Source organism: Mytilus galloprovincialis, chromosome 3, assembly GCF_965363235.1.
Source record: "Mytilus galloprovincialis chromosome 3, xbMytGall1.hap1.1, whole genome shotgun sequence".
Taxonomy (NCBI): Eukaryota; Metazoa; Mollusca; class Bivalvia; order Mytilida; family Mytilidae; genus Mytilus; species Mytilus galloprovincialis.
In genome coordinates this window covers 3,011,242-3,037,716 of record NC_134840.1, presented here as the reverse complement: position 1 = coordinate 3,037,716, position 26,475 = coordinate 3,011,242, and the positions used below count along the sequence as shown (strand labels likewise).

General features: G+C 36.3%; 2 protein-coding genes across 2 annotated transcripts in view; both read left to right on the top strand.

Annotated features, from left to right (window-relative positions):
* The first annotated feature begins 1,689 nt into the window (after positions 1 to 1,689).
* On the top strand, positions 1,690 to 11,343 carry LOC143066952 (uncharacterized). Its single transcript, XM_076239823.1, has 4 exons — positions 1,690 to 1,872; positions 2,384 to 2,489; positions 9,429 to 9,511; positions 11,081 to 11,343. Exons 1-4 carry the CDS (start codon positions 1,806 to 1,808, stop codon positions 11,194 to 11,196), a joined length of 372 nt encoding a protein of 123 aa, XP_076095938.1. The 5' UTR covers positions 1,690 to 1,805; the 3' UTR covers positions 11,197 to 11,343.
* A 2,989-nt stretch (positions 11,344 to 14,332) lies between these two features.
* LOC143066292 (uncharacterized) overlaps positions 14,333 to 26,475 on the top strand; it is a 30,736-nt gene continuing 18,593 nt past the window's right edge. Inside the window, exons 1-2 of the mRNA XM_076239280.1 lie at positions 14,333 to 14,609; positions 15,155 to 15,260. Of these exons, the coding sequence (XP_076095395.1) occupies positions 14,519 to 14,609; positions 15,155 to 15,260 (197 nt within the window). The 5' untranslated portion in view covers positions 14,333 to 14,518. The remainder of the gene's footprint in view (positions 14,610 to 15,154; positions 15,261 to 26,475) is intronic.

The following is a 26,475-nucleotide window of genomic DNA, read 5'->3' as shown; positions in this document are numbered from 1 at the left end:
ATGTTTTCGAAAGTTAATTGTTTTATCAGTAAACACAATGAAAGAGATAAAATTGCCATGTTCCAGGTTTCTCCAACTGTGGTTAAAGGGCTAAAACAAGATAGTTTACGCTAAACAATTTATTTGCAAAAAATCCGGACAAATATTGCGCAACAGTTCTTATTTTTGATTATCTAAACTCTTTTTTTAATTCGGTAATTAGCATATATAACTGCTCCGGTGTCTAGAGCTTTCAATTGTTTTTTAACATTTCTTTCTATATTTAAATGATTTCAGAAATTTTGTAAAATGCCTTATATATTTTCCAAGCTCTTCAACGATTTTCGGTACTTATACATCTTCGGATTTCAAATGTTTGGCTTTGAGCGTTCCTGATGAAAGTAAATCCAGAAAAGCGCTTCGAACGCAATAAATTATAAAACGTGTTGTTTTCCATTTTTTTCATCACTGGGTCGATACCTCTGCTGGTGGACTATCAGTCCCCGAGGGTATCATCAGCTCAGTAGTCAGTGCTTCGGTACTGACATGATTTAACAAACTTTACTAAAATTGTCTGTTTATAAATTTTGAAATTATTATGAAACTAAGGTTTCAACTCCCTCAGGCAAAGTTGGCTTTAGATGAATTTGGCTATTTATTTTAGGTATTTTTGACATAAAGCTCTTCAACGATTTTCGGTAATTATACATCTTCGGATTTCAAATGTTTGGCTTTGAGCGTTCCTGATGAAGGTAAATCCAGAAAAGCGCTTCGAACGCAATAAATTATAAAACGTGTTGTTTTCCATTTTTTTCCAGACATATTGTAAAATGCCTCGCAAAAATAGTCATTATGCAAAGTGACTAAATCTTGCAGGCCTTTTAGAAAATGTCTTAAATTTCAGGCATCTTACAAATGCGTAAATTTAAAAAAAATGCCTGTAACATATATATAGATGACGTCTCGGTGATCGAATGACCTTGGTCGCTTGACAAACTGCAGGCTGTGTTGCCATGATCTCACAGAAGCAGGGATTCGAATCCCGCTGAGGGAAGAACAACAATTTGCGATAGACATTATCAAAATTGCTGGAATACAGTTGAGATGAAATATATTTATTTATCTTACCTCCTATACATTTCTAGGAATATGATTGGTTGAAAGCGCCCGCGTGGAGACCGTGCATATTCCATATTAGGTTAGTAGGGAGGCGGAGGCTTATTTCAATACACGGTTAGTAGTGTAGTGGAGTGGACTTTCGCACTATTTGATTATTTAAGTGCATCGAAAGTTCTATTTATTATTGTTATATCAAGGTTGATGATATCAAATTGTTATTGCTGACATTAGTTTTTTTTTTGTGCAGACTAATGTAAGGAGGTTCTTCAAATTGAACACTTGAACACTTTATTACAAAAGTAAGAAGACGTGGTCTACGGCATGAATGCAAATGAGACAACTCTGGTATTAATTCAACAAATAAAGATATATGGGATCGAGCTTCGCCCTCACTCCATATGAAATTTACCTACCCCGTCTATATCGTATTAGGTCACTAACACACTATGTAAATAATACATTAACACATATTTATGAACTCTTACAACATGTAAAACTTTACTGATAAAAGATAAATAGGATACACAGTAAAGATTTCGTAATTGAAATTGTAAATTGATAAGTTTTATCAAATGACGATAAACAAAATCACGTGACGGAAGGCTTGGTCAATTTCGAAACCTTCGACATAATTTTGAAATATTCTACCATTTTACATAAATATCATCAAACTTAAAAGAACGTTTTATTACTGGTAAAAATACACCATGAAGTTGATAACATTGATAAGTGTGATACTTGTGATTCTTTTTCAGTGTATATCAAATATCAAAGGTAAATAGAGATTCTTTCATTTTTTTGACAATATAAAATAAATATGAACAAATACGGCACTACAAAACTGATTATTAACTTTATCGCATTGTTTTATAGTTTATTTAAAGTATCTTTTTTATTATTTTTCATAACAAGAATTGATAAGTATATCTTTATGACGCGTGAATCATTATTTCAACATTGAGGTACTGATATTGTATTGTTTGTGACCTCTGTAATTTTAAAATACACATGTATTATAATAGATAAAAGGTGTTGTAGGCTTTACACCAATGAGATAGCAACACAACGACGCAAAAACACAAAGGCCACACACTGCGTCTTTAATGTACGATTTGAAGTATCTTAGGCTTAACAAACAATACAGTTACTTTTTTTATTTTGTCTTTTGCTGACCACAAGAATTGTTGTCGAAACTAGAAATAAACAAATAAAATTGCAAATACAGGTAGTAAGGGCGTTGTACATAGTCTTTAAATAACGCCATTAACGTTCACTTTTTATATAGGGTCAGATTATTCCTGTTTATCTGGATACCATCACTGTAGCGGAACAATATGGTGTTGTCCAGATGGATATGTATGTACAGGGACCGCAACCTGTCTCAGTATCGGGTGAGTTTCTGTGTCCTGAAGCTTAGGTGGTGAGGTTTTAAAAACATAGAAAACTATTTAAAAACTAGTAATTCAGAATTATATGTAACCTTACTTAAAGGACAATCCTGAATTCTTCTGCCTGTTTCCTATTGCGCTCTTTGAAGCTTAAAAAACACATATCGTCTGAACATGTACACGGACGACTACATTCCTCAGTACTGTGGCAGATTCTCTTTTATGCACACATTCCCAATACTGTCCTATATAGAATTATTTCAGCATTAAGTAATAATCTGTTTTGAATGCTGTTCTGCAATGACTACATGGTTTATTTTTGTCCTTCAAAATATAATGTAATTTTGATGTTGTTCCATAAAAGATGCAGACCATTTTGTACTGTGATTCTGATGCTGTTTTTTAAAAGATAAGGGCGGTTTTGTACTGTGATTCTGATGCTGTTTTATAAAAGATAAGGGCGGTTTTGTACTGTGATTGTGAAGGGCGGTTTTGCACTGTGATTGTGAAGGCGGTTTTGCACTGTGATTGTGAAGGCGGTTTTGTACTGTGATTATGATGCTGTTTTATAAAGATAAGGGCGGTTTTGCACTGTGATTGTGAAGGGCGCTTTTGCACTGTGATTGTTAAGGCGGTTTTGCACTGTGATTGTGAAGGCGGTTTTGTACTGTGATTCTGATGCTGTTTTATAAAAGATAAGGGCGGTTTTGCACTGTGATTGTGAAGGCGGTTTTGTACTGTGATTCTGATGCTGTTTTATAAAAGATAAGGGCGGTTTTGCACTGTGATCGTGAAGGCGGTTTTGCACTGTGATTGTGAAGGGCGGTTTTGCACTGTGATTGTGAAGGGCGGTTTTGCACTGTGATTGTGAAGGCGGTTTTGCACTGTGATTGTGAAGGGCGGTTTTGCAATGTGGTTGTGAAGGGTGGTTTTGCACTGTGATTGTGAAGGCGGTTTTGCACTGTGATGGTGAAGGGCGGTTTTGCACTGTGATTGTGAAGGCAGTTTTGCACTGTGATTGTGAAGGCGGTTTTGCACTGTGATTGTGAAGGCGGTTTCGCACTGTGATTGTGAAGGCGGTTTTGCACTGTGATTGTGAAGGCAGTTTTGCACTGTGATTGTGAAATTGTAAAAGGTGTAAAGCATTCATCAACTGACAAGCTTGAAATTAGAATGACAAATTTATCCGAAAATGTGTTGAGGGTTCATGTAGCACTCCATAGTAAGAAAATAGAATTGAAATGCGACCACAAAATGGTTAATCATCTTCTATTTCTGACTTTTTAATACTTTAAACCAACAGTTCGTGTCATATAGGTGCATATGTAATCAGTATCTTCCATAGATTTGATTTTCAAAAGTTAAAATAGTTAAATATAATTCCGTTTATTGGGTATCAACACTTTGCATTTATTTACCATAACATATTGCAAAAAGGGTTAGAAATATGTCACATATTCCCCTTAAATTTGGTCTTAACTAAATGGTCAATGCCTTTGAGTGATACCTTTTTGGGGAAAACCTTACAATAATTGCCGAACCAGCCTATAATACATACAGTCCACAATCTTGATGTTCCTATAAACCCACTATGAAGACTCTTTTGATCTTCAGCTATCCATAGGTTAGGTCTCATATTTGAAATATCCACGATGGGGAAAAATGCGAAACTACACACCCAACACTGTGGTGTGCGACCTCAGATAGTTTCATATTTAACATGTTTTGTATGTTGTTTTCTGAAAGACGATAAGGAGAGCATTCATTCTTACTTTCAAATCAGCTATGTATTGCGAAAACCTGAATTGATTAAATATTTAAGTATGGATGCCGCCATTTCGCCTTTTCGCGTTCTCGTGTTTTCTCCTTTCATTTTGCAAACGCGAAATCAGGAAATTGAGAAATCGGGAAAGCAAAATCTAGAAATTGAGAAATCGGGAAATCTGGAAAATAGGGAAATCGAAAAATAAGGATATCAAGAAATCAGGAAATCGAAAAATCGAAGAAGCAAGAAAGCAAAAACGCATAAACACGAAATTTCTCGATTTCGCGTTTTCTCTTTCTCGATTTCTCGATTTCCCGATTTCTCGATTTCCCGATTTCTCAATTTCCCGATTTCTGAAAATCCCGATTTCGCTTTCTCGCTTTCTCGATTTCCTGATTTCGCGTTGGGATAGTGAAAGGAGAAAATGCAAAAACACGAAAAGGGGAAATGGCCACCATATTTTAGTTGAAAACGTTGTGTCTGTTTGTGTTTAGTTTTTTTTACTTAATTTCAAATTAGTAAAAAGTTTTAAAATATCGATTTTAAATTACTTCATTGGTTTTTCTCTCTATATAACACAGAGCAGAGTGTTTCATAAGAGAATAATATCAAACAAGTAATAGCTTTTCTAAAAAGCTTGCCGTATTTTAGCTGATTATATTGAGATCAGTGGTTTGTGAGTAGTTTATTTTTATTGGAATATTGCACTTCAAGCAATATGAAAACATAGCGCTTTTTTTTCTACTAATTTGTCATTTTTGTTGTATTATTGGTGGACCCGTGTTATAATGGAAGGAGACTTAATAAAATTGAGAATGAAAATGGGGAATGATATTATAATAAAATGTATTCTGTGTCTATAATCAACTTGATAAAAATAGCATATAACCTACACATACTTTTGAGGATTACTACTTGACAAAATGGACAACAACAGAAGGCAATGGCAGATCCAGAGGGGGACGTAAAGTGTGTACGCCCCCCCCCCCTTTGCACGTTTTTTTTTAAATGATTAATCATACGCGACAATGTGAACTTTGCCATTTCCTGTGTACTCTATTATTTAATTTTTATCCGACAATTCTTTACTTATAAAGATATTTTTCGCTGGAATTTACTGATTGTCAAAGTCATGTGATTCGCTATGGTGGAGTTGACCAGTGCTTCGAAAAACGTCGCTCAGTCATTTTGAAATTCAAATTACAGTAACACATTGCTTTAGCTGAGGATTACAATCATGACACCTTCAAAGCGACATAGAATTGAGCAAGAACGTATTGACTTCTATTTCACTATTCCTCCAAACAGGAAGTAATACTCTATAGATCATAACACTCTCATGAAAAAAGTTCCATGGCAATATTATTTAACTACGAAAACATGTTTAACCCCAAAGGCCATTGTCATGATTGATATGGACTATATAAAATTGCTGTTTGGTGTGAACCAAGCTTTGCGTTGAAGACCAAACTACAACCTTTAATAGTTAACTTTTATAAATTGTGACTTGGATAGACAGTTGTCTTTGGTACTTACATGTATATGAGATCCAGTAATATCTATCTACAAGATTGAGAACACATTTTTTTGTAATAAATTTAAAACATATTTAATTCTGTAATATCTGATAATATGTATCAGTTATTTGTGATTTTTCATTTGATGTGTACTCTCTGGTAATGTCAGTATCAGCATGATCAGTTGATTGGTTGTGATAAGATAAATGGGGCAGTTTGCAATTGTCATGTGCAGGTACACCACATGTGGATCTTCTTTCCCCTCTCATTTATAAAATTGTGCATATTTATCACAGAAACGCACCAGTATTTTGGTGAATGAAACACTTGTCATATTAAACTAAAGTCAGAGGTGGAGTTAGAGGGTTTTTCGAGGGGCCTGGGCCACCCCTTTTTTAGGAAAAATTTTGTTGTTTTTATAGGGAATCACTGAAGCATGACTGGAGTTGGCCCCTTCTTAGGCAGTCAGTGGGCTCCCGCTTATGAAAATTTCTGGATCCACCACTGAAAGTTTGAGTAAAGTTAGATAAGGATTTATGACAAATTATGTTGAAATTTGCACAGATAATGAATGAAAAATCTAGTAAATTAAAAAATAGGCACTATTATTAAAAGCTTTCCTTGCTTATTCACAAGGACATATCATATCCTCCATGCTATTCCGATCTGAGTTTTTATTCATACATGTACATTCATGTAGTCTGGTGCTGTTCCAAGTAGTCTTCTTTTTTCTGTTTCTTGAGAAGTATTTGTTTTACCTGTTCAGTCACTGTAAAGTGTTACAATTCATATTTAAACGCAACACATAAATAGTGACCAAAAAGGTATGGCTATCACATGAGAGAAGCTAGAAAAAAGTCAAATGTATACATTTTAAACATTTTTGTGGGACCATGAAAATGTGGTATATAGATAGATATGCATAGATAGACCATAGAACAAATAAGCAAACAATTCAAAGGAGATGTACATGTAAGATGAATTATGAAAAAAAAGAGCCATGGCCAGGAGCCCCAAACTTGACAGCATTTGGTGTTGAACAGGTAAAATGTTTGCAGTGACAATAAATATGGCCTTTGTTAGAGGTGACCCAGGTCGCCTTTCTCTAAATCAGCTATATTAAACATATTTCTGGGCCGGGTTAAAAAATAAATGAAAATGACTTTAAAAAAAGCTAATAGAAATACACCAAATTTGGGAGACATCTATTTAAATGTTTGAAATAATAAGAAAGTTGACAAGAAGTAAGCTTTTTCAGATAATATACAGACTATTGCAGTCAGCCTATAATAGACTCTTTGCCTCCTGAAATGTTTGCTTATACACTGTGCTTTCCTATAATGATTTAAAATCAGTGTGATAGTTTTCATGAAGAACACTGAGCGTACAGGTATTATGTCAAGATAAATGTTGTGTTACATGTACATGTATCTACCCAAATAAGTAAAATATAAAAATTCTTGACTTCTAAAACCAGTGATTGATCTCCTGATTTATATCTCATCACTCTATGCAGATGCTGTGTGAAAAAAAATAATTGACTTACCAGTATGCTTCTATCCATTGAGTTGATTTATTATTAATTATTTTGCTTTGGATACACCTTATTGCTACAATATGTATATGTCTGCCATTACAAACTGTACATGCATGTACATCACATATATTCCATGTAAAATTTTGATGTTTTAATACAAAATATATGATGCCAAAATGGAAAAGTAATTGTTGTATGACGTTAATGGTTAAAATGGGACAGATTCTCAGGTCAGCTGGGACAATAAGGGGGCTGGGGGAGGGGGCGACTTCTCCAGTCATGCTTCAGTGATTTCCTACATAATCAACCAAATAGTAATGTTCATCACGAAAAAATATACTAAGTGTAAGACCTGATGATGTGAACAAATTGAAATCAGACATATCAAATGAAGTTTTCAGTGCTTTTGATATATCAATGGGCAATCTGATGAGCTAAGCCTTTTTTGACTGATTTTTATAGTTTGTTCTTATGTTGTACTGTTATACATGTACCACTGTCCAAGGTTAGGGGGAGGATCGGAATCGCGCTAACATGTTTTACCCCGCCACATTATTTATGTATGTTTCTGTCCAAAGTCAGGAGCCTGTAATTCAGTGGTTGTCGTTTGTTTATGTGTTACATATTTGTTTTTCCTTCATTTTTGTCTATAAATAAGGCCTTGGTTTTCTGGTTTGAATTGTTATACATGTCATATCAGGGCCTTTTATAGCTGACTGTGTTGTATAGGCTTTGATCATTGTTGAAGGCTGTACGGTGACCTATAGTTGTTAATGTCTGTGTTATTTTGGTCTCTTGTAGACAGTTGTCTCATTGGCAATCATACCACATCTTCTTGATTATAATGACTGCTGATCACCACTGTGTCCATACTGGGATTATTATGGTCCAACAACCAGTGGCGTATCCAGAAATTTTCATAAGTGCAGGCCCACAAAATTTCCCAGAAAAGGATGGCAAGCCCCCTGGCCCCCTTCTAAATCAGCCTCCTGACAACTCCAAAGAATAAATCATCATGTACGAGTACATCAAAGATCATCAAACTGTCTACCCCACATGCAAACATCTTTTTGGGAGTTCACTGTGTTGCAAGTTTTTTGGGTTCGAAGGATCGTATAAAATGATTGCCTTGGGGGTCATTGTCAAAATATATAGAGCTGTGCATTGTAAAAAGCTAAATTATATAATTTGCAACAGCTGACACTATAGTATCCTATAGTGCACTGAAACCCTTGCCAATAACAATACAGTGATGCTTGGTGTAGGCTTCTTTGCACATAAGAAACCATATTGCTCACCTTGTAATTTTTGTATTCTTCTATAAATCAGTATCGTCGGGTTTGTTTATTTACACCAGAAATCAATGAAGCGATGAAAGTGCTGGAAACGAAATTACATCTTCGGTAAATTCCGTGATTTTAATATTTTCTAATCAATATGTCCACGCAATGAAAAATAAATGGTTATTATTTTTATACATAGAGGATACGTTTTGTGTATTAACTATTTAAAATCTAAGCTTTATACGAAGAAATCTAACACAAAAGTATCTCAATCATTTAACCGTTTTAATACGCAGTTTAAAGTGTAAATTATACACATTACTGTTCTATTTTTAGAGAATAGCAATAATACATAAATGTACAGTTTCTTACCAAATTGGCAACATAATTTCAAGATTAAATCATCACATTGTCACATGATTATATAATCTGTACCAAATTGACAGTTTGTGGTGAGTTATCATCATAACTAATCACTATAGCAAATGAACACTTTATCATAATATGTACCTATAACCTAGTATCATGATTTCAATCCGACCCCACTTACGGACGCGTTGAACATATAATGCATGCCACTCATTAATAGCCAATCAGACGTTAAAATGACCTTCATTTCCCCCATAATCATTCCGGAAACAGCCACGAAGCAGCCATTAGATAGTATTTATAACCAATGAAATAACAGAAATACCGTTAACAGATTTACCCGAACCTGACGTTTAGCCTCTGACTAATCAGACCGTATCACCATGGTGATACGGTAATAAGAAAAAAATCATCGTATAATGACTCAATATTATGAGTACCATAATTAATTTGATTTTATTTTTATTACAGAGTCATTGTTGGTATAGCAATAGGTTGCTTGGTTGGCTTTGGAGTTTTTGTTGCTGTGATCTGTGTGTGCTGCTGCAAGAGAGGTAAATTATCTTTTTATATTTGCAAAACTTTTGCTGAAGGTATACAAATCGCCAGAAACTACAACAATACGTACTTATAAACGTGTTTCTTCGTTTTGATAGCAATAATATTTAGTTGTTTGTTCAAATATTTCATACATTTGAGCTACAGAGACTAAAGGGGGAATATTTCATTCATTTGAGCTACCGACACTAAAGGGGAATATTTCATTAATTCGAGTTACCGACACTAAATGGGGAATATTTCATTCATTTGACCTACCGACACTAAAGGGGGAATAATTCATTCATTTGACCTATCGACACTAAAGGAGGAATATTTCATTCATTTGACCTACCGACACTAAAAGGGGGAATATTTCATTCATTTGACCTACCGACACTAAAGGGGGAATATTTAATTCATTTGACCTACCGACACTTAAAAGGGGAATATTTCATTCATTTGACCTACCGACACTAAAGGGGGAATATTTCAATCATTCGAATAACTGACACTAAAGGGGGAATATTTCATTCATTTGACCTACCGACACTAAAGGGTGAATATTTCATTAATTCGTGTTACCGACACTAAATGGGGAATATTTCATTCATTTGACCTACCGACACTAAAGGGGGAATAATTCATTCATAAGGGGGAATATTTCATTCTTTTGACCTACCGACACTAAAAGGGGGAATATTTCATTCATTCGAGTTGCCGACACTAAATAGAGAATATTTCATTCATTTGACCTACCGACACTAAAGGGGAAATATTACATTCATTTGAGCTACAGAGACTAAAGGGGGAATATTTCATTCATTTGACCTACCGACACTAAAGGGGGAATATTTCATTCATTCGAGTAACCGACACTAAAAGGAGGAATAATTCATTCATTCGAGCTACAGAGACTAAAGGGCCGGGAATATTTCATTCATTTGACCTACCGACACTAAAGGGGGAATATTTCATTCATTTGAGCTACAGAGACTAAAGGGGGAATATTTCATTCATTTGAGCTACAGAGACTAAAGGGGAATATTTCATTTATTTGACCTACCGACACTAAAGGGAGAATGCTAGATGACAAAGAACATATAAAGGAAACAAGTAGTCTATTTTTTCAACTATTCACTGATTTGTTTACGAGTTTTATTTAAAGAGTTCTTCTTCACACAGATCTTTGGATCGTTTGGCTTCCTTACAAAGATAACCGGACTTGATGTTCTACCGACTTCCCGCACATCCTTGTAGATGCTCTCATCAAGCGGGATTCCTCATATTTTAGGACGATCGTCGCCGTAAACTATTTTTTAATATTTGCATATTTCAAATTCATAAATATCCTTTTGACATGATATTTTTACAATACGATTTCGTTTATTGATTTTGGCTTTGAAACTATTTCACACATACCTATCTGTCGCAAGTTTCAGATCTTGGACAGTAGTAATCAAAATAAATGTACAAACAAATTCAAGCAACGAAACCACCACTTTATCGAAAAACAATGCAATGAGAAAAATTAAGATAACTAATACATGTCAAGACATTTATATATATATATATCTGTCTTACAGGGCGCAGAGCAAACACTAATGGAACAGTGCTACAGCCACAGGGTGCCTCAGTTGGACAACAAGGGTATCCACAAACAGCTTATCCACAGGCCAATTACAATCCACCCCCTAAATAAAAATTATGACAAAGAAGGCTACTACATATATATTTATATTTTTAGTTTTATAGATTGTACATCACCATGTTATATATTCATATAGTTTTATAATTTTATAGATTGTACACATCACCATGTTATATACCATTAAACATTTACATCGACTGACTTTGCTTGTAGTTTTATAAGGCGATTATCTGCCTATCAAAATACCATATCTTAAACCGGGAACCAGTCACTGAGTCATTATATACAGAAATAGAAAACAGGTTCATTTGTGTCATATGGACACATTCTTCTTATATTTTTAATTTTTCAACAAATTTAAAAGTATGTTTCAAAAAGGACTATTCGTTTTTATACGCCCGTCTAAGCTCGTCTAAGACGAGACGTATTATAGTATACCATTGTCAGTCTGTCCGTCTGTCCGTCCGTCGTCCACACTTCGGACAATAACTAAAAAAGCATCCACCAACTTTTATGAAACTTGTTTTATATCTTTTGACGTATGCTCCTTTTTTGATTTTTATAAATTTTAGATTTTACGTTTCCGTGTTAAGAATTTTTATGCTTAAAAAAGGGGGGATTTTCCAGTTTTCGGACAATCACTCATAAACGCTTTTACACAATTTTATGAAACTTTTGTGAATTGTTTATATCTATTGATGAAAGATCCCTTGCGAGAAATGAAAAACAATTCAAATGAGAAAACTAACTGCCTAATTAATGTACAAAAGAAATCATTTAAAGCATAAAGACAAGCTAAAAGGCAACGGTCGTATCATGCGCTTTTAGCGCAGCTCTTTAATGTTGTTATTTTAATAGTTCAAACACATTTTATTTGCTGACATACGCAAAAGGAATAAGACACAAGTTAATCAAACTTAGTATAAAGTCTTATATACCATGAAAAATTTAAAACAATAGTATATTTAGAAAGCATGCATGCAAACAACACATTATATGTATATATTGGACTTGTGAAAAGATGATGTGCGTAGATGTGAAAGGTTGTACAAAATATGAATGTATTTGCACTTTAGTGTGCTATATTACACAATTAGAAACCTCTTACACTCATTAATAAGTTCTTGAAAATTCTTTTATATTCTACATTAGCTAAAGACGTATCACCGGAGGTTAAGATGTTCAAATTTAGTGGAGAGTCCTTTGATAGACAGTTCAGATAATTAAATAATTTGGTTCTTATATTCGCATAATTAGAACAATGAAATGATATGAATCTTCACACTCAGCACCACAACTACAAGACAAATCTGAAACAATATTGACTCTGTTAAGATCATAATTCAAAAAAAGGCTCAGAACCTAAGTTGTGTCAATAACGTCGAGTTAACGATTGCCAAAGTTATAATGTTTGGGTAGTTGGGCTTTTGAATTCAATTTAAGATTTTTTAGTTTTGTTTTAAATCTACCTTAAGAGTCAATGTCGCGTGCCACCACATTAAGTTTATTCCACAGTCGTATAGTTGAAGTTGTTATTTTACTGAAAACGCGGTCAATAATTATTGTTGTTATTTAACTGCATACGAGGTCAATACCTATTGTGTTTTAATGAACTGTATCGATTGCTATATACATATGTAACTATTACTGGACATATGCAGAAACTAGGCCTATACCTTGGATTACGCTTAGACTTGCGATTTAATCCTGATAGTAGGTCCCTGAAAATGTCTACTTGTATATTGTTTTTTTGTGTGTTTTTTTTTAGATTGTTCATTTTGATACCTGTTATCATTAAAGTATATATTTTTTCCATAGTGTTCTTTCTAATGCGATATACATAGATTCTACCCCTTTATCGAGTGTATTATGATATATATCCACTCGAGACAGTTAATGCCACAGTACCCAAATTGCACCAAGTACATAAGTTGTAATTATTCAGCTATAGTAACAGTGGAAATCTTATAAGTTTTCTTTTACACTAAACTATTTGTATTATCTATGATTTGACATTGTACCCGTCATTCAGAATAGGTATATGTACAAAAGTATACACAAAAAAATCATAGTATATATCAACAAATGATGAATTAATTGGAAAAAGTAAAATATACGTGGTTCTCGTTTCTCGTTTTAATTTAGATTAGACCGGTGGTTTTCCGTTTGAATGGTTTTACATTACTAATTTTTGTGGCCCTTTATAGCTTGTATTTCGGTGTGAGCCTAGGCTCCGTGTTGAAGGCCGTACCTTGACCTATAATGGTTTACTTTTATAAATTGTTATTTGTATTTAGAGCTGTCTCATTTGCACTCATACCACATCTTCCTATATCTGACTATATAGGGCCAATATTTCCAATACGGACTGGCAATGATGTGAATATAGGGCCAATATTTCCAATACGGACTGGCAATTAATCCTGAATTACATGCACAATATATGTTTACATGTAATCAATGATTCATTGCCAGTCCGTATTGGAAATATTAGACCGGGCCGAAAAGCAATATACATTGTAGATCACTTGATGTATATGACCAGGACGACATCAAAAGTATGACACATGCCGTTTTAATAGTATTAGGGATGTTTTAAACGTATTATCTAATAAAAATATGTTGTAACATCGATTTCTTAAAAAAAATGAATTGTAAGCATGGAGTGATTTCTAATTGTTCCAAATTTTTGAAGAAAGGAAACAAGATATCTGTTGTTCGATTTTTAAGGATGTGAATTTAAACATTGATACAATTTTGGAACTCTTGGTTACAGAATCCGGGATCGTTTAGAGATTGATTCATACTCATTTTTTTATGATTCAAAATCAAATTGGTCTAACTGTATTATGGTAAATAAGGATACATGAACAAAACTAACATAAATAAAAGTATGTGAACAAACTGTCAAAATAGGTGCAATGTGGGTACCTTCACGATAAATGTTCAGCTTCAAAAATGTTCAAATGCAACACATTCTTGTCTATGGATGGGAATAAAACGCATACAATATCAGCAGACGACAGAATTGGAAGACGAACAACACATGACTTTCTACTGATAAGCATAAAACTTATAACGAACAAATATAAAGCTATCGCGTTCAAATCCTCAATCAAACAAAACTTCATCCATTCCTAAACGTGTACTGCAAGCAAACCAATCAATTGCTAGGTAAATAATCGATTTATTTGTGTAGCGAAGGTCGTAAAGAATTAGCGTTCATCTTAGTATACACCATATTTTGAAATTACTTGATTGATAGAAAAAAAATACAAATACTGATATTTGTTCCTGTCCATGGATATATAGAGCTTGATGTACATTTATCCGTAGTACAAATAGATAAAAACTTGGAACGGATCCTACTAAAATGAGATGGTTACTTACTGTATGTGTGAAGTACATTGTGTACATCAGTGTACCCATGGCCATTTTACTTCAGTGTATAGGCAAAACTAATGGTAAGAAAAAAAAACTTTCTGAATATAATTTTAACTCTACAGTTCATCTTCACTATCAACATCATTGTGTCAATTATAAAATCATTGTAATAAATTACTTTGCGCTTCATGGGCCCTTCAATTGGAATAAAAATATCTTATCTTATCTTATCGTACCGTATCTTCATTTTGTATTTAAAATTCATATTGCTGAAACTGTTTTATATTTGAAAATACAGAAATGTTATAAAGTAACCCACTTTCCATCATACACATGATACAGAATCAATAAATCTAGACTGTCCTCATGGAAATGTTGGATAATTATCTGAACAATATTGTCTGTGTTCGCTGTATTGTCATGCTTTATATACTATTATTATTGATTTCTTCTACAATTCACATCTTCGCTGACACATCTAATAAATGTATTATCATATAATCCTCAGACAAAAAAAGGATTGATGCCCTCGACAATATCATGTCATCGACTTATTCCATCGGCACGCCACAATGATAGTTTACGTTATCAGCAACATACCTTGAGATATATTTTGTTTTTGTAGCTTTGGATTACTTCTGTTATATCGGATACCACCACTGTAGTGGGTCACAATGGTGTTGTCCTGATGGATATGTATGTACTGGTACTCAATTGTGTCTTACTGTAGGGTAAGTGTCTCTTTGACGGCTATGTTTGTACTGGTACTCAATTGTGTCTTACTGTAGGGTAAGTGTCTCTTTGATGGCTATGTATGTACTGGTACTCAATTGTGTCTTACTGTAGGGTAAGTGTCTCTTTGACGGCTATGTATGTACTGGTACTCAATTTAGTCTTACTGTAGGGTAAGTGTCTCTTTGATGGCTGTTTGTACTGGTACTCAATTGTGTCTTACTGTAGGGTAAGTGTCTCTTTGATGGCTATGTATTACTGGATACTCATTTGTGTCTTACTGTAGGGTATGTGTCTCTTTGATGGCTATGTTTGTACTGGTACTCAAGTGTCTTACTGTAGGGTAAGTGTCTCTTTGATGGCTATGTTTGTACTGGTACTCAATTGTGTCTTACTGTAGGGTAAGTGTCTCTTTGATGGCTATGTATGTACTGGTACTCAATTGTGTCTTACTGTAAGGTAAATGTCTCTTTGATGGCTATGTTTGTACTGGTACTCAATTTTGTCTTACTGTAGGGTAAGTGTCTCTTTGAAGGCTATGTTTGTACTGGTACTCAAGTGTGTCTTACTGTAGGGTGAGTGTCTCTTTGATGGGTATATTTGTACTGGTACTCAATTGTGTCTTACTGTTAAGTAAGTGTCTCCATGAAGGCTATGTTTGTACTAGTACTCAATTGTGTCTTACTGTAGAGTAAGTGTCTCTTTGATGGCTATGTTTGTACTGATATTCAATTGTGTCTTACTGTAGGATAAGTGTCTCTTTGATGGCTATGTTTGTACTAGTACCCATTTGTGTCATACTGTCGGGTAAGTGCCTCCTTGACGGCTATGTATGTACTGGTACTCAATTGTGTCTTACTGTAAGGTAAGTGTCTCTTTGATGGCTATGTTTGTACTAGTACCCATTTGTGTCATACTGTAGGGTATGTGTCTCCTTGACGGCTATGTATGTACTGGTACTCAATTGTGTTTAAATGTAGGGTAAGTGTCTCCTTGGCAGCTATGTATGTACTGATACTCAATTGTGTCTTACTGTAGGGTAAGTGTCTCCTTGACGGCTGTGTATGTACTGGTACCTAATTATGTCTTACTGTAGGGTAAGTGTCTCCTTGACGGCTATGTATGTACTGGTACTCAATTATGTCTAACTGTAGGGTAAGTCTCTCTTTGACGGCTATGTATGCACTGGTACTCAATTGTGTCTTACTGTAGGGTAAGTGTCTCCTTGACGGCTGTGTATGTACTGGTAACTAATTATGTCTTACTGTAGGGTAAGTGTCTCCTTGACGGCTATGTTTGTACTGGTACTCAATTATGTCTTACTGTAGGGTAAGTCTCTCTTTGACGGCTATGTATGCACTGGTACTCAATTGTGTCTTACTGTAGGGTAAGTGTTTCCTTGACGGCTATGTTTGTACTGGTACTCAATTATGTCTTACTGTAGGGTAAGTGTCTCTTTGACGGCTATGTATGTACTGGTACTCAATTGTGTCTTACTGTAGGGTAAGTGTCTCCTTGACGGCTATGTTTGTACTGGTACTCAAGTGTGTCTTACTGTAGGGTATGTGTCTCCATGAAGGCTATGTATGTACTGAAACTCAATTGTGTCTTACTGTGGGGTAAGTATCTCTTTGAAGGCTATGTTTGTACTGGTACTCAATTGTGTCTTACTGTTAAGTAAGTGTCTCCATGAAGGCTATATTTGTACTGGTACTCAATTGTGTCTTACTGTAGGGTAGGAGTCTCCTTGACGGCTATGTATATACTGGTAATCAATTGTGTCTTACTGTAGGGTAAGTGTTTCCTGAACGGCTATGTTTGTACTGGTACTCAATTATGTCTTACTGTAGCGTAAGTGTCTCCTTGACGAATATACATATACTGGTACTCAATTATGACTTACAGTAGGATAGGTGTTTACTTGGCGGCTATACATGACTGGTACTCAAATATGTCTTACTGTAGGGTATTTGTCTCCTTGACGGCTATGTTTATACTGGTACTCAATTATGTCTTACTGTAAGGTAAGTTTCTATTTGACGTCTATGTATGCACTGGTACTCAACTGTGTCTTACTGTAGGGTGAGTGTTTCCTTGACGGCTACGTTTGTACTGGTACTCAATTATGTCTTACTGTAGGGTAAGTCTCTCTTTGACGGCTATGTATGCACTGGTACTCAATTGTTTCTTACTGTAGGGTAAGTGTCTCCTTGACGGCTGTGTATGTACTGGTAACTAATTATGTCTTACTGTAGGGTAAGTGTCTCCTTGACGGCTATGTTTGTACTGGTACTCAATTATGTCTTACTGTAGGGTAAGTCTCTCTTTGACGGCTATGTATGCACTGGTACTCAATTGTGTCTTACTGTAGGGTAAGTGTTTCCTTGACAGCTATGTTTGTACTGGTACTCAATTATGTCTTACTGTAGGGAAAGTGTCTCCTTGGCGACTATGTTTGTACTGGTACTCAAGTGTGTCTTACTGTAGGGTAAGTGTCTCTTTGAAATCTATGTATGTACTGGTACTCAATTGTGTCTTACTGTTAAGGAAGTGTCTCCATGAAGGCTATGTTTGTACTGGTACTCAATTGTGTCTTACTGTAGGGTAAGTGTCTCTTTGATGGCTATGTTTGTACTAGTACCCATTTGTTTCATAATGTAGGGTAAGTGTCTCCTTGACGGCTATGTATGTACTGGTACTCAAGTGTGTCTTACTCTGGGGTTAAGTAGTCTCTTTAATGGCTATGTTTGTATGTTTGTACCTGTACCCATTTGTGTCATACTTGACGGCTATGTATGTACTGGTACTTAATTGTGTTTAACTGTAGGGTAAGTGTCTCCTTGGCGGTTATGTATGTACTGATACTCAATTGTGTCTTACTGTAGGGTAAGTTTCTCCTTGGAGACTATGTATGTACTGGTACTCAATTGTGTCTTACAGTAGGGTAAGGGTCTCCTTGACAGCTATGTATGTACTTGTACTCAATTGTGTCTTACCGTGGGGTAAGTGTCTCCTTGACGGCTATGTATGTACTGGTCCTCAAGTGGGGTAAGTGTCTCTTTGATGGCTTTGTTTGTACTGGTTCTCAATTGTGTCTTACTGTAGAGTATGTGTCTCTATGAAGGCTATGTATGTACTGAAACTCAATTGTGTCTAACTGTGGGGTAAGTGTCTCTTTGATGGCTATGTTTGTACTGGTACTCAATTGTGTCTTACTGTTAAGTAAGTGTCTCCATGAAGGCTATGTTTGTACTGGTACTCAATTGTGTTTTACTGTAGGGTAAGTGTCTCTTTGTTGGCTATGTTTGTACTGGTTCTAAACTGTGTCTTACTGTAGGGCAAGAGTCTCCTTGACAGCTATGTATATACTGGTAATCAATTGTGTCTTACTGTATGGTAAGTGTTTCCTGAACGGCTATGTTTGTACTTGTACTCAATTATGTCTTACTGTAGGGTAAGTGTCTCCTTGACGGATATACATATACTGGTACTCAATTATGACTTACAGTAGGATAGGTATTTACTTGGCGGCTATACATGTTCTGGTACTCAAATATGTCTTACTGTAGGGTATGTGTCTCCTTGACGGCTATGTTTGTACTGGTACTCAAGTGTGTCTTACTGTGGGGTAGGTGTCTCTTTGACGGCTATGTATGTACTCGTACTCAATTTGTTTTACTGTAGGGTAAGTGTCTCTTAGTTGGCTATGTATGTACTGATACTCAATTGTGTCTTACTGTAGGGTAAGGTCTCTCTGATGGCTATATATATACTGGTCCTCAAGTGTGTCTTACTATTGGGTAAGTGTCTCCTTGACGGCTATGTAAGTGTTTGCCTTACGGCTATACCTGTACTGGTACTTCATTCTGTCTTACAGTAGTGTAAGTCTGTCCTTGACGGTTTTGTGTGTACTGGTACCTAATTGTGTCTTACCGTAGGGTAAGTGTCTCCTTGACGGCTATGTATGTACTGGTAATCAATTGTGTCTTACTGTAAGGTAAATGTATCCTTGACGGCTATGTATGTACTGGTCATCAACTATGTCTTACTGTAGGTTAAGTGTCTCCTTGACGGCTAGGTTTGTATTGGTACTCAATTGTGTCTTACTATAGGTAAGTGTCTCCTTGACGGTTATGTATGTACTGGTACTCAATTGTGTCTAAATGTAGGATAAATGTCTCTTTGACGGCTAGGTTTGTATTGGTACTCAATTGTGTCTTACTATAGGTAAGTGTCTCCTTGATGGTTAAGTATGTACTGGTACTCAATTGTGTCTAAATGTAGGATAAATGTCTCTTTGACGGCTATGTTTGTATTGGTACGCAAATGTGTCTTACTGTAGGGTAAGTGTCTCCCTGACGGCTATGTATGTACTGGTACTCAATTGTGTCTTACTGTTAAGGAAGTGTCTCCATGAAGGCTATGTTTGTACTGGTACTCAATTGTGTCTTACTGTAGGGTAAGTGTCTCTTTGATGGCTATGTTTGTACTAGTACCCATTTGTTTCATAATGTAGGGTAAGTGTCTCCTTGACGGCTATGTATGTACTGGTACTCAAGTGTGTCTTACTCTGGGGTTAAGTAGTCTCTTTAATGGCTATGTTTGTATGTTTGTACCTGTACCCATTTGTGTCATACTTGACGGCTATGTATGTACTGGTACTTAATTGTGTTTAACTGTAGGGTAAGTGTCATCTTGGCGGTTATGTATGTACTGATACTCAATTGTGTCTTACTGTAGGGTAAGTTTCTCCTTGGAGACTATGTATGTACTGGTACTCAATTGTGTCTTACAGTAGGGTAAGGGTCTCCTTGACAGCTATGTATGTACTTGTACTCAATTGTGTCTTACCGTGGGGTAAGTGTCTCCTTGACGGCTATGTATGTACTGGTCCTCAAGTGGGGTAAGTGTCTCTTTGATGGCTTTGTTTGTACTGGTTCTCAATTGTGTCTTACTGTAGAGTATGTGTCTCTATGAAGGCTATGTATGTACTGAAACTCAATTGTGTCTAACTGTGGGGTAAGTGTCTCTTTGATGGCTATGTTTGTACTGGTACTCAATTGTGTCTTACTGTTAAGTAAGTGTCTCCATGAAGGCTATGTTTGTACTGGTACTCAATTGTGTTTTACTGTAGGGTAAGTGTCTCTTTGTTGGCTATGTTTGTACTGGTTCTAAACTGTGTCTTACTGTAGGGCAAGAGTCTCCTTGACAGCTATGTATATACTGGTAATCAATTGTGTCTTACTGTATGGTAAGTGTTTCCTGAACGGCTATGTTTGTACTTGTACTCAATTATGTCTTACTGTAGGGTAAGTGTCTCCTTGACGGATATACATATACTGGTACTCAATTATGACTTACAGTAGGATAGGTATTTACTTGGCGGCTATACATGTTCTGGTACTCAAATATGTCTTACTGTAGGGTATGTGTCTCCTTGACGGCTATGTTTGTACTGGTACTCAAGTGTGTCTTACTGTGGGGTAGGTGTCTCTTTGACGGCTATGTATGTACTCGTACTCAATTTGTTTTACTGTAGGGTAAGTGTCTCTTAGTTGGCTATGTATGTACTGATACTCAATTGTGTCTTACTGTAGGGTAAGGTCTCTCTGATGGCTATATATATACTGGTCCTCAAGTGTGTCTTACTATTGGGTAAGTGTCTCCTTGACGGCTATGTAAGTGTTTGCCTTACGGCTATACCTGTACTGGTACTTCATTCTGTCTTACAGTAGTGTAAGTCTGTCCTTGACGGTTTTGTGTGTACTGGTACCTAATTGTGTCTTACCGTAGGGTAAGTGTCTCCTTGACGGCTATGTATGTACTGGTAATCAATTGTGTCTTACTGTAAGGTAAATGTATCCTTGACGGCTATGTATGTACTGGTCATCAACTATGTCTTACTGTAGGTTAAGTGTCTCCTTGACGGCTAGGTTTGTATTGGTACTCAATTGTGTCTTACTATAGGTAAGTGTCTCCTTGACGGTTATGTATGTACTGGTACTCAATTGTGTCTAAATGTAGGATAAATGTCTCTTTGACGGCTAGGTTTGTATTGGTACTCAATTGTGTCTTACTATAGGTAAGTGTCTCCTTGATGGTTAAGTATGTACTGGTACTCAATTGTGTCTAAATGTAGGATAAATGTCTCTTTGACGGCTATGTTTGTATTGGTACGCAAATGTGTCTTACTGTAGGGTAAGTGTCTCCCTGACGGCTATGTATGTACTGGTACTCAATTGTGTCTTACTGTAGGGTAAGTGTCTCTTCGATGGCTATGTTTGTACTGGTACTCAATTGTGTTTTACTGTAGGGTAAGTGTCTCTTTAATGGCTTTGTTGGTACTAGTACCCATTTGTGTCATACTTGACGGCTATGTATGTACTGGTACTCAATTGTGTTTAACTGTAGGGTAAGTGTCTCCTTGGCGACTTTGTATGTACTGATACTCAATTGTGTCTTACTGTAGGGTAAGTTTCTCCTTGGAGACTATGTAAGTACTGGTACTCAATAGTGTCTTACAGTAGGGTAAGGGTCTCCTTGACGGCTATGTATCTACTTGTACTCAATTGTGTCTTACTGTGGGGTAAGTGTCTCCTTGACGGCTATGTATGTACTGATCCTCAAGTGGGATAAGTGTCTCTTTGATGGCTATGTTTGTACTGGTTCTCAATTGTGTCTTACTGTAAGGTATGTGTCTCCATGAAGGCTATGTATGTACTGAAACTCAATTGTGTCTTACTGTGGGGTAAGTGTCTCTTTGAAGGCTATGTTTGTACTGGTACTCAATTGTGTCTTACTGTTAAGTAAGTGTCTCCATGAAGGCTATGTTTGTACTGGTACTCAATTGTGTCTTACTGTAGGGTAAGTGTCTCTTTGTTGGCTATGTTTGTACTGGTTCTAAACTGTGTCTTACTGTAGGGAAAGAGTCTCCTTGACGGCTATGTATATACTGGTAATCAATTGTGTCTTACTGTAGGGTAAGTGTTTCCTGAACGGCTATGATTGTACTGGTACTCAATTATGTCTTACTATAGGGTAAGTGTCTCCTTGACGGATTTACATATACTGGTACTCAATTATGACTTACAGTAGGATAGGTGTTTACTTGGCGGCTATACATGACTGGTACTCAAATATGTCTTACTGTATGGTATTTGTCTCCTTGACGGCTATGTTTGTACTGGTACTCAATTATGTCTTACTGTAGGGTAAGTGTCTCTTAGTTGGCTATGTATGTACTGATACTCAATTGTGTCTTACTGTAGGGTAAAGTCTCTCTGATGGCTATATATGTACTGGTACTCAAGTGTGTCTTACTGTTGGGTAAGTGTCTCCTCGACGGCTATGTTAGTGTTTGCCTTACGGCTATACATGTACTGGTACTTCATTCTGACTTACAGTAGTGTAAGTCTCTCATTGACGGCTTTGTATGTACTTGTTCCTAATTGTGTCTTACGGTAGGGTAAGTTTCTCTTTGTTGGCTATGTTTGTACTGGTTCTAAACTGTGTCTTACTGTAGGGCAAGAGTCTCCTTGACGGCTATTTATATACTGGTAATCAATTGTGTCTTACTGTAGGGTAAGTGTTTCCTGAATGGCTATGTTTGTACTTGTACTCAATTATGTCTTACTGTAGGGTAAATGTCTGCTTGACGGATATACATATAATGGTACTCAATTATGACTTACAGTAGGATAGGTGTTTACTTGGCGGCTATACATGTACTGGTACTCAAATATGTCTTACTGTAGGGTATGTGTCTCCTTGACGGCTATGTATGTACTGGTACTCAATTGTGTCTTACTGTAGGGTAAGTGTCTCTTTGAATGCTATGTTTGTACTGGTACTCAATTGTATCTTACTGTAGGGTAAGTGTCTCCTTGACGACTATGTTTGTACTGGTACTCAAGTGTGTCTTACTGTGGCGTAAGTGTCTCTTTGACGGCTATGTATGTACTGGTACTCAATTTGTCTTACTGTAGGGTAAGTGTCTCTTATTTGGCTATGTATGTACTGATACTCAATTGTGTCTTACTGTAGGGTAAGTGTCTCTTTGATGGCTATATATGTACTGGTACTCAAGTGTGTCTTACTGTTTGGTAAGTGTCTCCTCGACGGCTCTGTATATACTGCTTCTCAATTGTGTCTTACAGTAGGGTAAGTGTTTCCCTTACGGCTATACATGTACTGGTACTTCATTCTGTCTTACAGTAGTGTACGTCCCTCCTTGACGGCTTTGTATGTACTGGTACCTAATTGTGTCTTACCGTAGGGTAAGTGTCTCCTTGACGGCTATGTATGTACTGGTAATCAATTGTGTCTTACTGTTAAGTAAGTGTCTCCATGAAGGCTATGTTTGTACTTGTACTCAATTGTGTTTTACTGTAGGGTAAGTGTCTCTTTGTTGGCTATGTTTGTACCGTTTCTAAACTGTGTCTTACTGTAGGACAAGAGTCTCCTTGACGGCTATTTATATACTGGTAATCAATTGTGTCTTACTGTAGGGTAAGTGTTTCCTTGACGGATATACATATACTGGTACTCAATTATGACTAACAGTTGGATAGGTGTTTACTTGGCGGCTATACATGTACTGGTACTCAAATATGTCTTACTGTAGGGTATGTGTCTCCTTGACGGCTATGTATGTACTGGTACTCAATTGTGTCCTACTGTAGGGTAAGTGTCTCTTAGTTGGCTATGTATGTACTGATACTCAATTGTGTCTTACTGTAGGGTAAGTGTCTCTTTGATGGCTATATATGTACTGGTACTCAAGTGTGTCTTACTGTTTGGTAAGTGTCTCCTCGACGGCTATGTATGTACTGCTACTCAATTGTGTCTTACCGTAGGGTAAGTGTTTCCCTTACGGCTATACATGTACTGGTACTTCATTCTGTCTTACAGTAGTGTAAGTCTCTCCTTGACGGCTTTGTATGTACTGGTACCTAATTGTGTCTTACCGTAGGGTAAGTGTCTCCTTGACGGCTATGACGTATGTACTGATATTCAATTGTGTCTTACTGTAGGGTAAGTGTATCCTTGACGGCTATGTTTGTACTGGTCATCAATTATGTCTTGCTGTAGGTTAAGTGTCTCCTTGATGGCTATGTATGTACTGGTACTCAATTTTGTCTCACTGTAGGGTAAGTGTCTCTTTAATGGCTATGTATGTACAGGTACTCAATTGTGTCTTACTGTAGGATAAGTGTTTCTTTGACGGCTAGGTTTGTATTGATACTCAATTGTGTCTTACTATAGGGTAAGTGTCTCCTTGACGGCTATGTATGTACTGGTACTCAATTGTGTCTTAATGTAGGATAAATGTCTCTTTGACGGCTATGTTTGTATTGGTACGCAATTGTGTCTTACTGTAGGGTAAGTGTCTCCCTGACGGCTATGTATGTACTGGTACTCAATTGTGTCTTACTGTAGGGTAAGTGTCTCTTAGTTGGCTATGTATGTACTGATACTCAATTGTGTCTTACTGTAGGGTAAGTGTCTCCATGAAGGCTATGTTTGTACTGGTACTCAATTGTGTTTTACTGTAGGGTAAGTGTCTCTTTGTTGGCTATGTTTGTACTGGTTCTAAACTGGGTCTTACTGTAGGACAAGAGTTTCCTTGACGGCTATACATGTACTGGTACTCAATTGTGTCTTAATGTAGGATAAATGTCTCTTTGACGGCTATGTTTGTATTGGTACGCAATTGTGTCTTACTGTAGGGTAAGTGTCTCCCTGACGGCTATGTATGTACTGGTACTCAATTGTGTCTTACTGTAGGGTAAGTGTCTCTTAGTTGGCTATGTATGTACTGATACTCAATTGTGTCTTACTGTAGGGTAAGTGTCTCCATGAAGGCTATGTTTGTACTGGTACTCAATTGTGTTTTACTGTAGGGTAAGTGTCTCTTTGTTGGCTATGTTTGTACTGGTTCTAAACTGGGTCTTACTGTAGGACAAGAGTCTCCTTGACGGCTATTTATATACTGGTAATCAATTGTGTCTTACTGTAGGGTAAGTGTTTCCTGAACGACTATGTTTGTACTTGTACTCAATTATATCTTACTGTAGGGTAAGTGTCTCCTTGACGGATATACATATACTGGTACTCAATTATGACTTACAGTAGGATAGGTGTTTACTTGGCGGTTATACATGTACTGGTACTCAAATATGTCTTACTGTAGGGTATGTGTCTCCTTGACGGCTATGTATGTACTGGTACTCAATTGTGTCTTACTGTAGGGTAAGTGTCTCTTAGTTGGCTATGTATGTACTGATACTCAATTGTGTCTTACTGTAGAGTAAGTGTCTCTTTGATGGCTATATATGTACTGGTACTCAAGTGTGTCTTACTGTTTGGTAAGTGTCTCCTCGACGGCTATGTATGTACTGCTACTCAATTGTGTCTTACAGTAGGGTAAGTGTTTCCCTTACGGCTATACATGTACTGGTACTTCATTCTGTCTAACAGTAGTGTAAGTTTCTCCTTGACGGCTTTGTATGTACTTGTACCTAATTGTGTCTTACCGTAGGGTAAGTGTCTCCTAGACGGCTATGTATGTACTGGTAATCAATTGTGTCTTACTGTTGGGTAAGTGCATCCTTGACGGCTATGTATGTACTGGTCATCAATTATGTCTTGCTGTAGGTTAAGTGTCTCCTTGATGGCTATGTATGTACTGGTACTCAATTTTGTCTCACTGTAGGGTAAGTGTCTCTTTAATGGCTATGTACACTACCAATAATTTACCCATACTTTTTTGGTACATTTCTACCCTCGTGCATATCAGTACTGTAAGGAAAGACTGAAAACTTATAATGTTATACTTTCAATGAAATCAGTACTGATTTTGTCAGTACTGTTTCAGTACTGATTTTGACAGTACTGTTTTAGTACTGATTTTGACAGTACTGTTTCAGTACTGATTTTGTCAGTACTGTTTCAGTACTGATTTTGACAGTACTGTTTCAGTACTGATTTTGACAGTACTGTTTTAGTACTGATTTTGACAGTACGGTTTCAGTACTGATTTTGACTGTACTGTTTTAGTACTGATTTTGTCAGTACTGTTTCAGTACAGATGTTGACAGTACTGTTTTTGACAGTACTGATTTCGTCAGTAATGATTCAGTACTGATTTAGTTAGTAGTGTTTCGTTACTAATTTCTTCAGTACTGTTTCATTATAACACTTTTTAAATTAGAC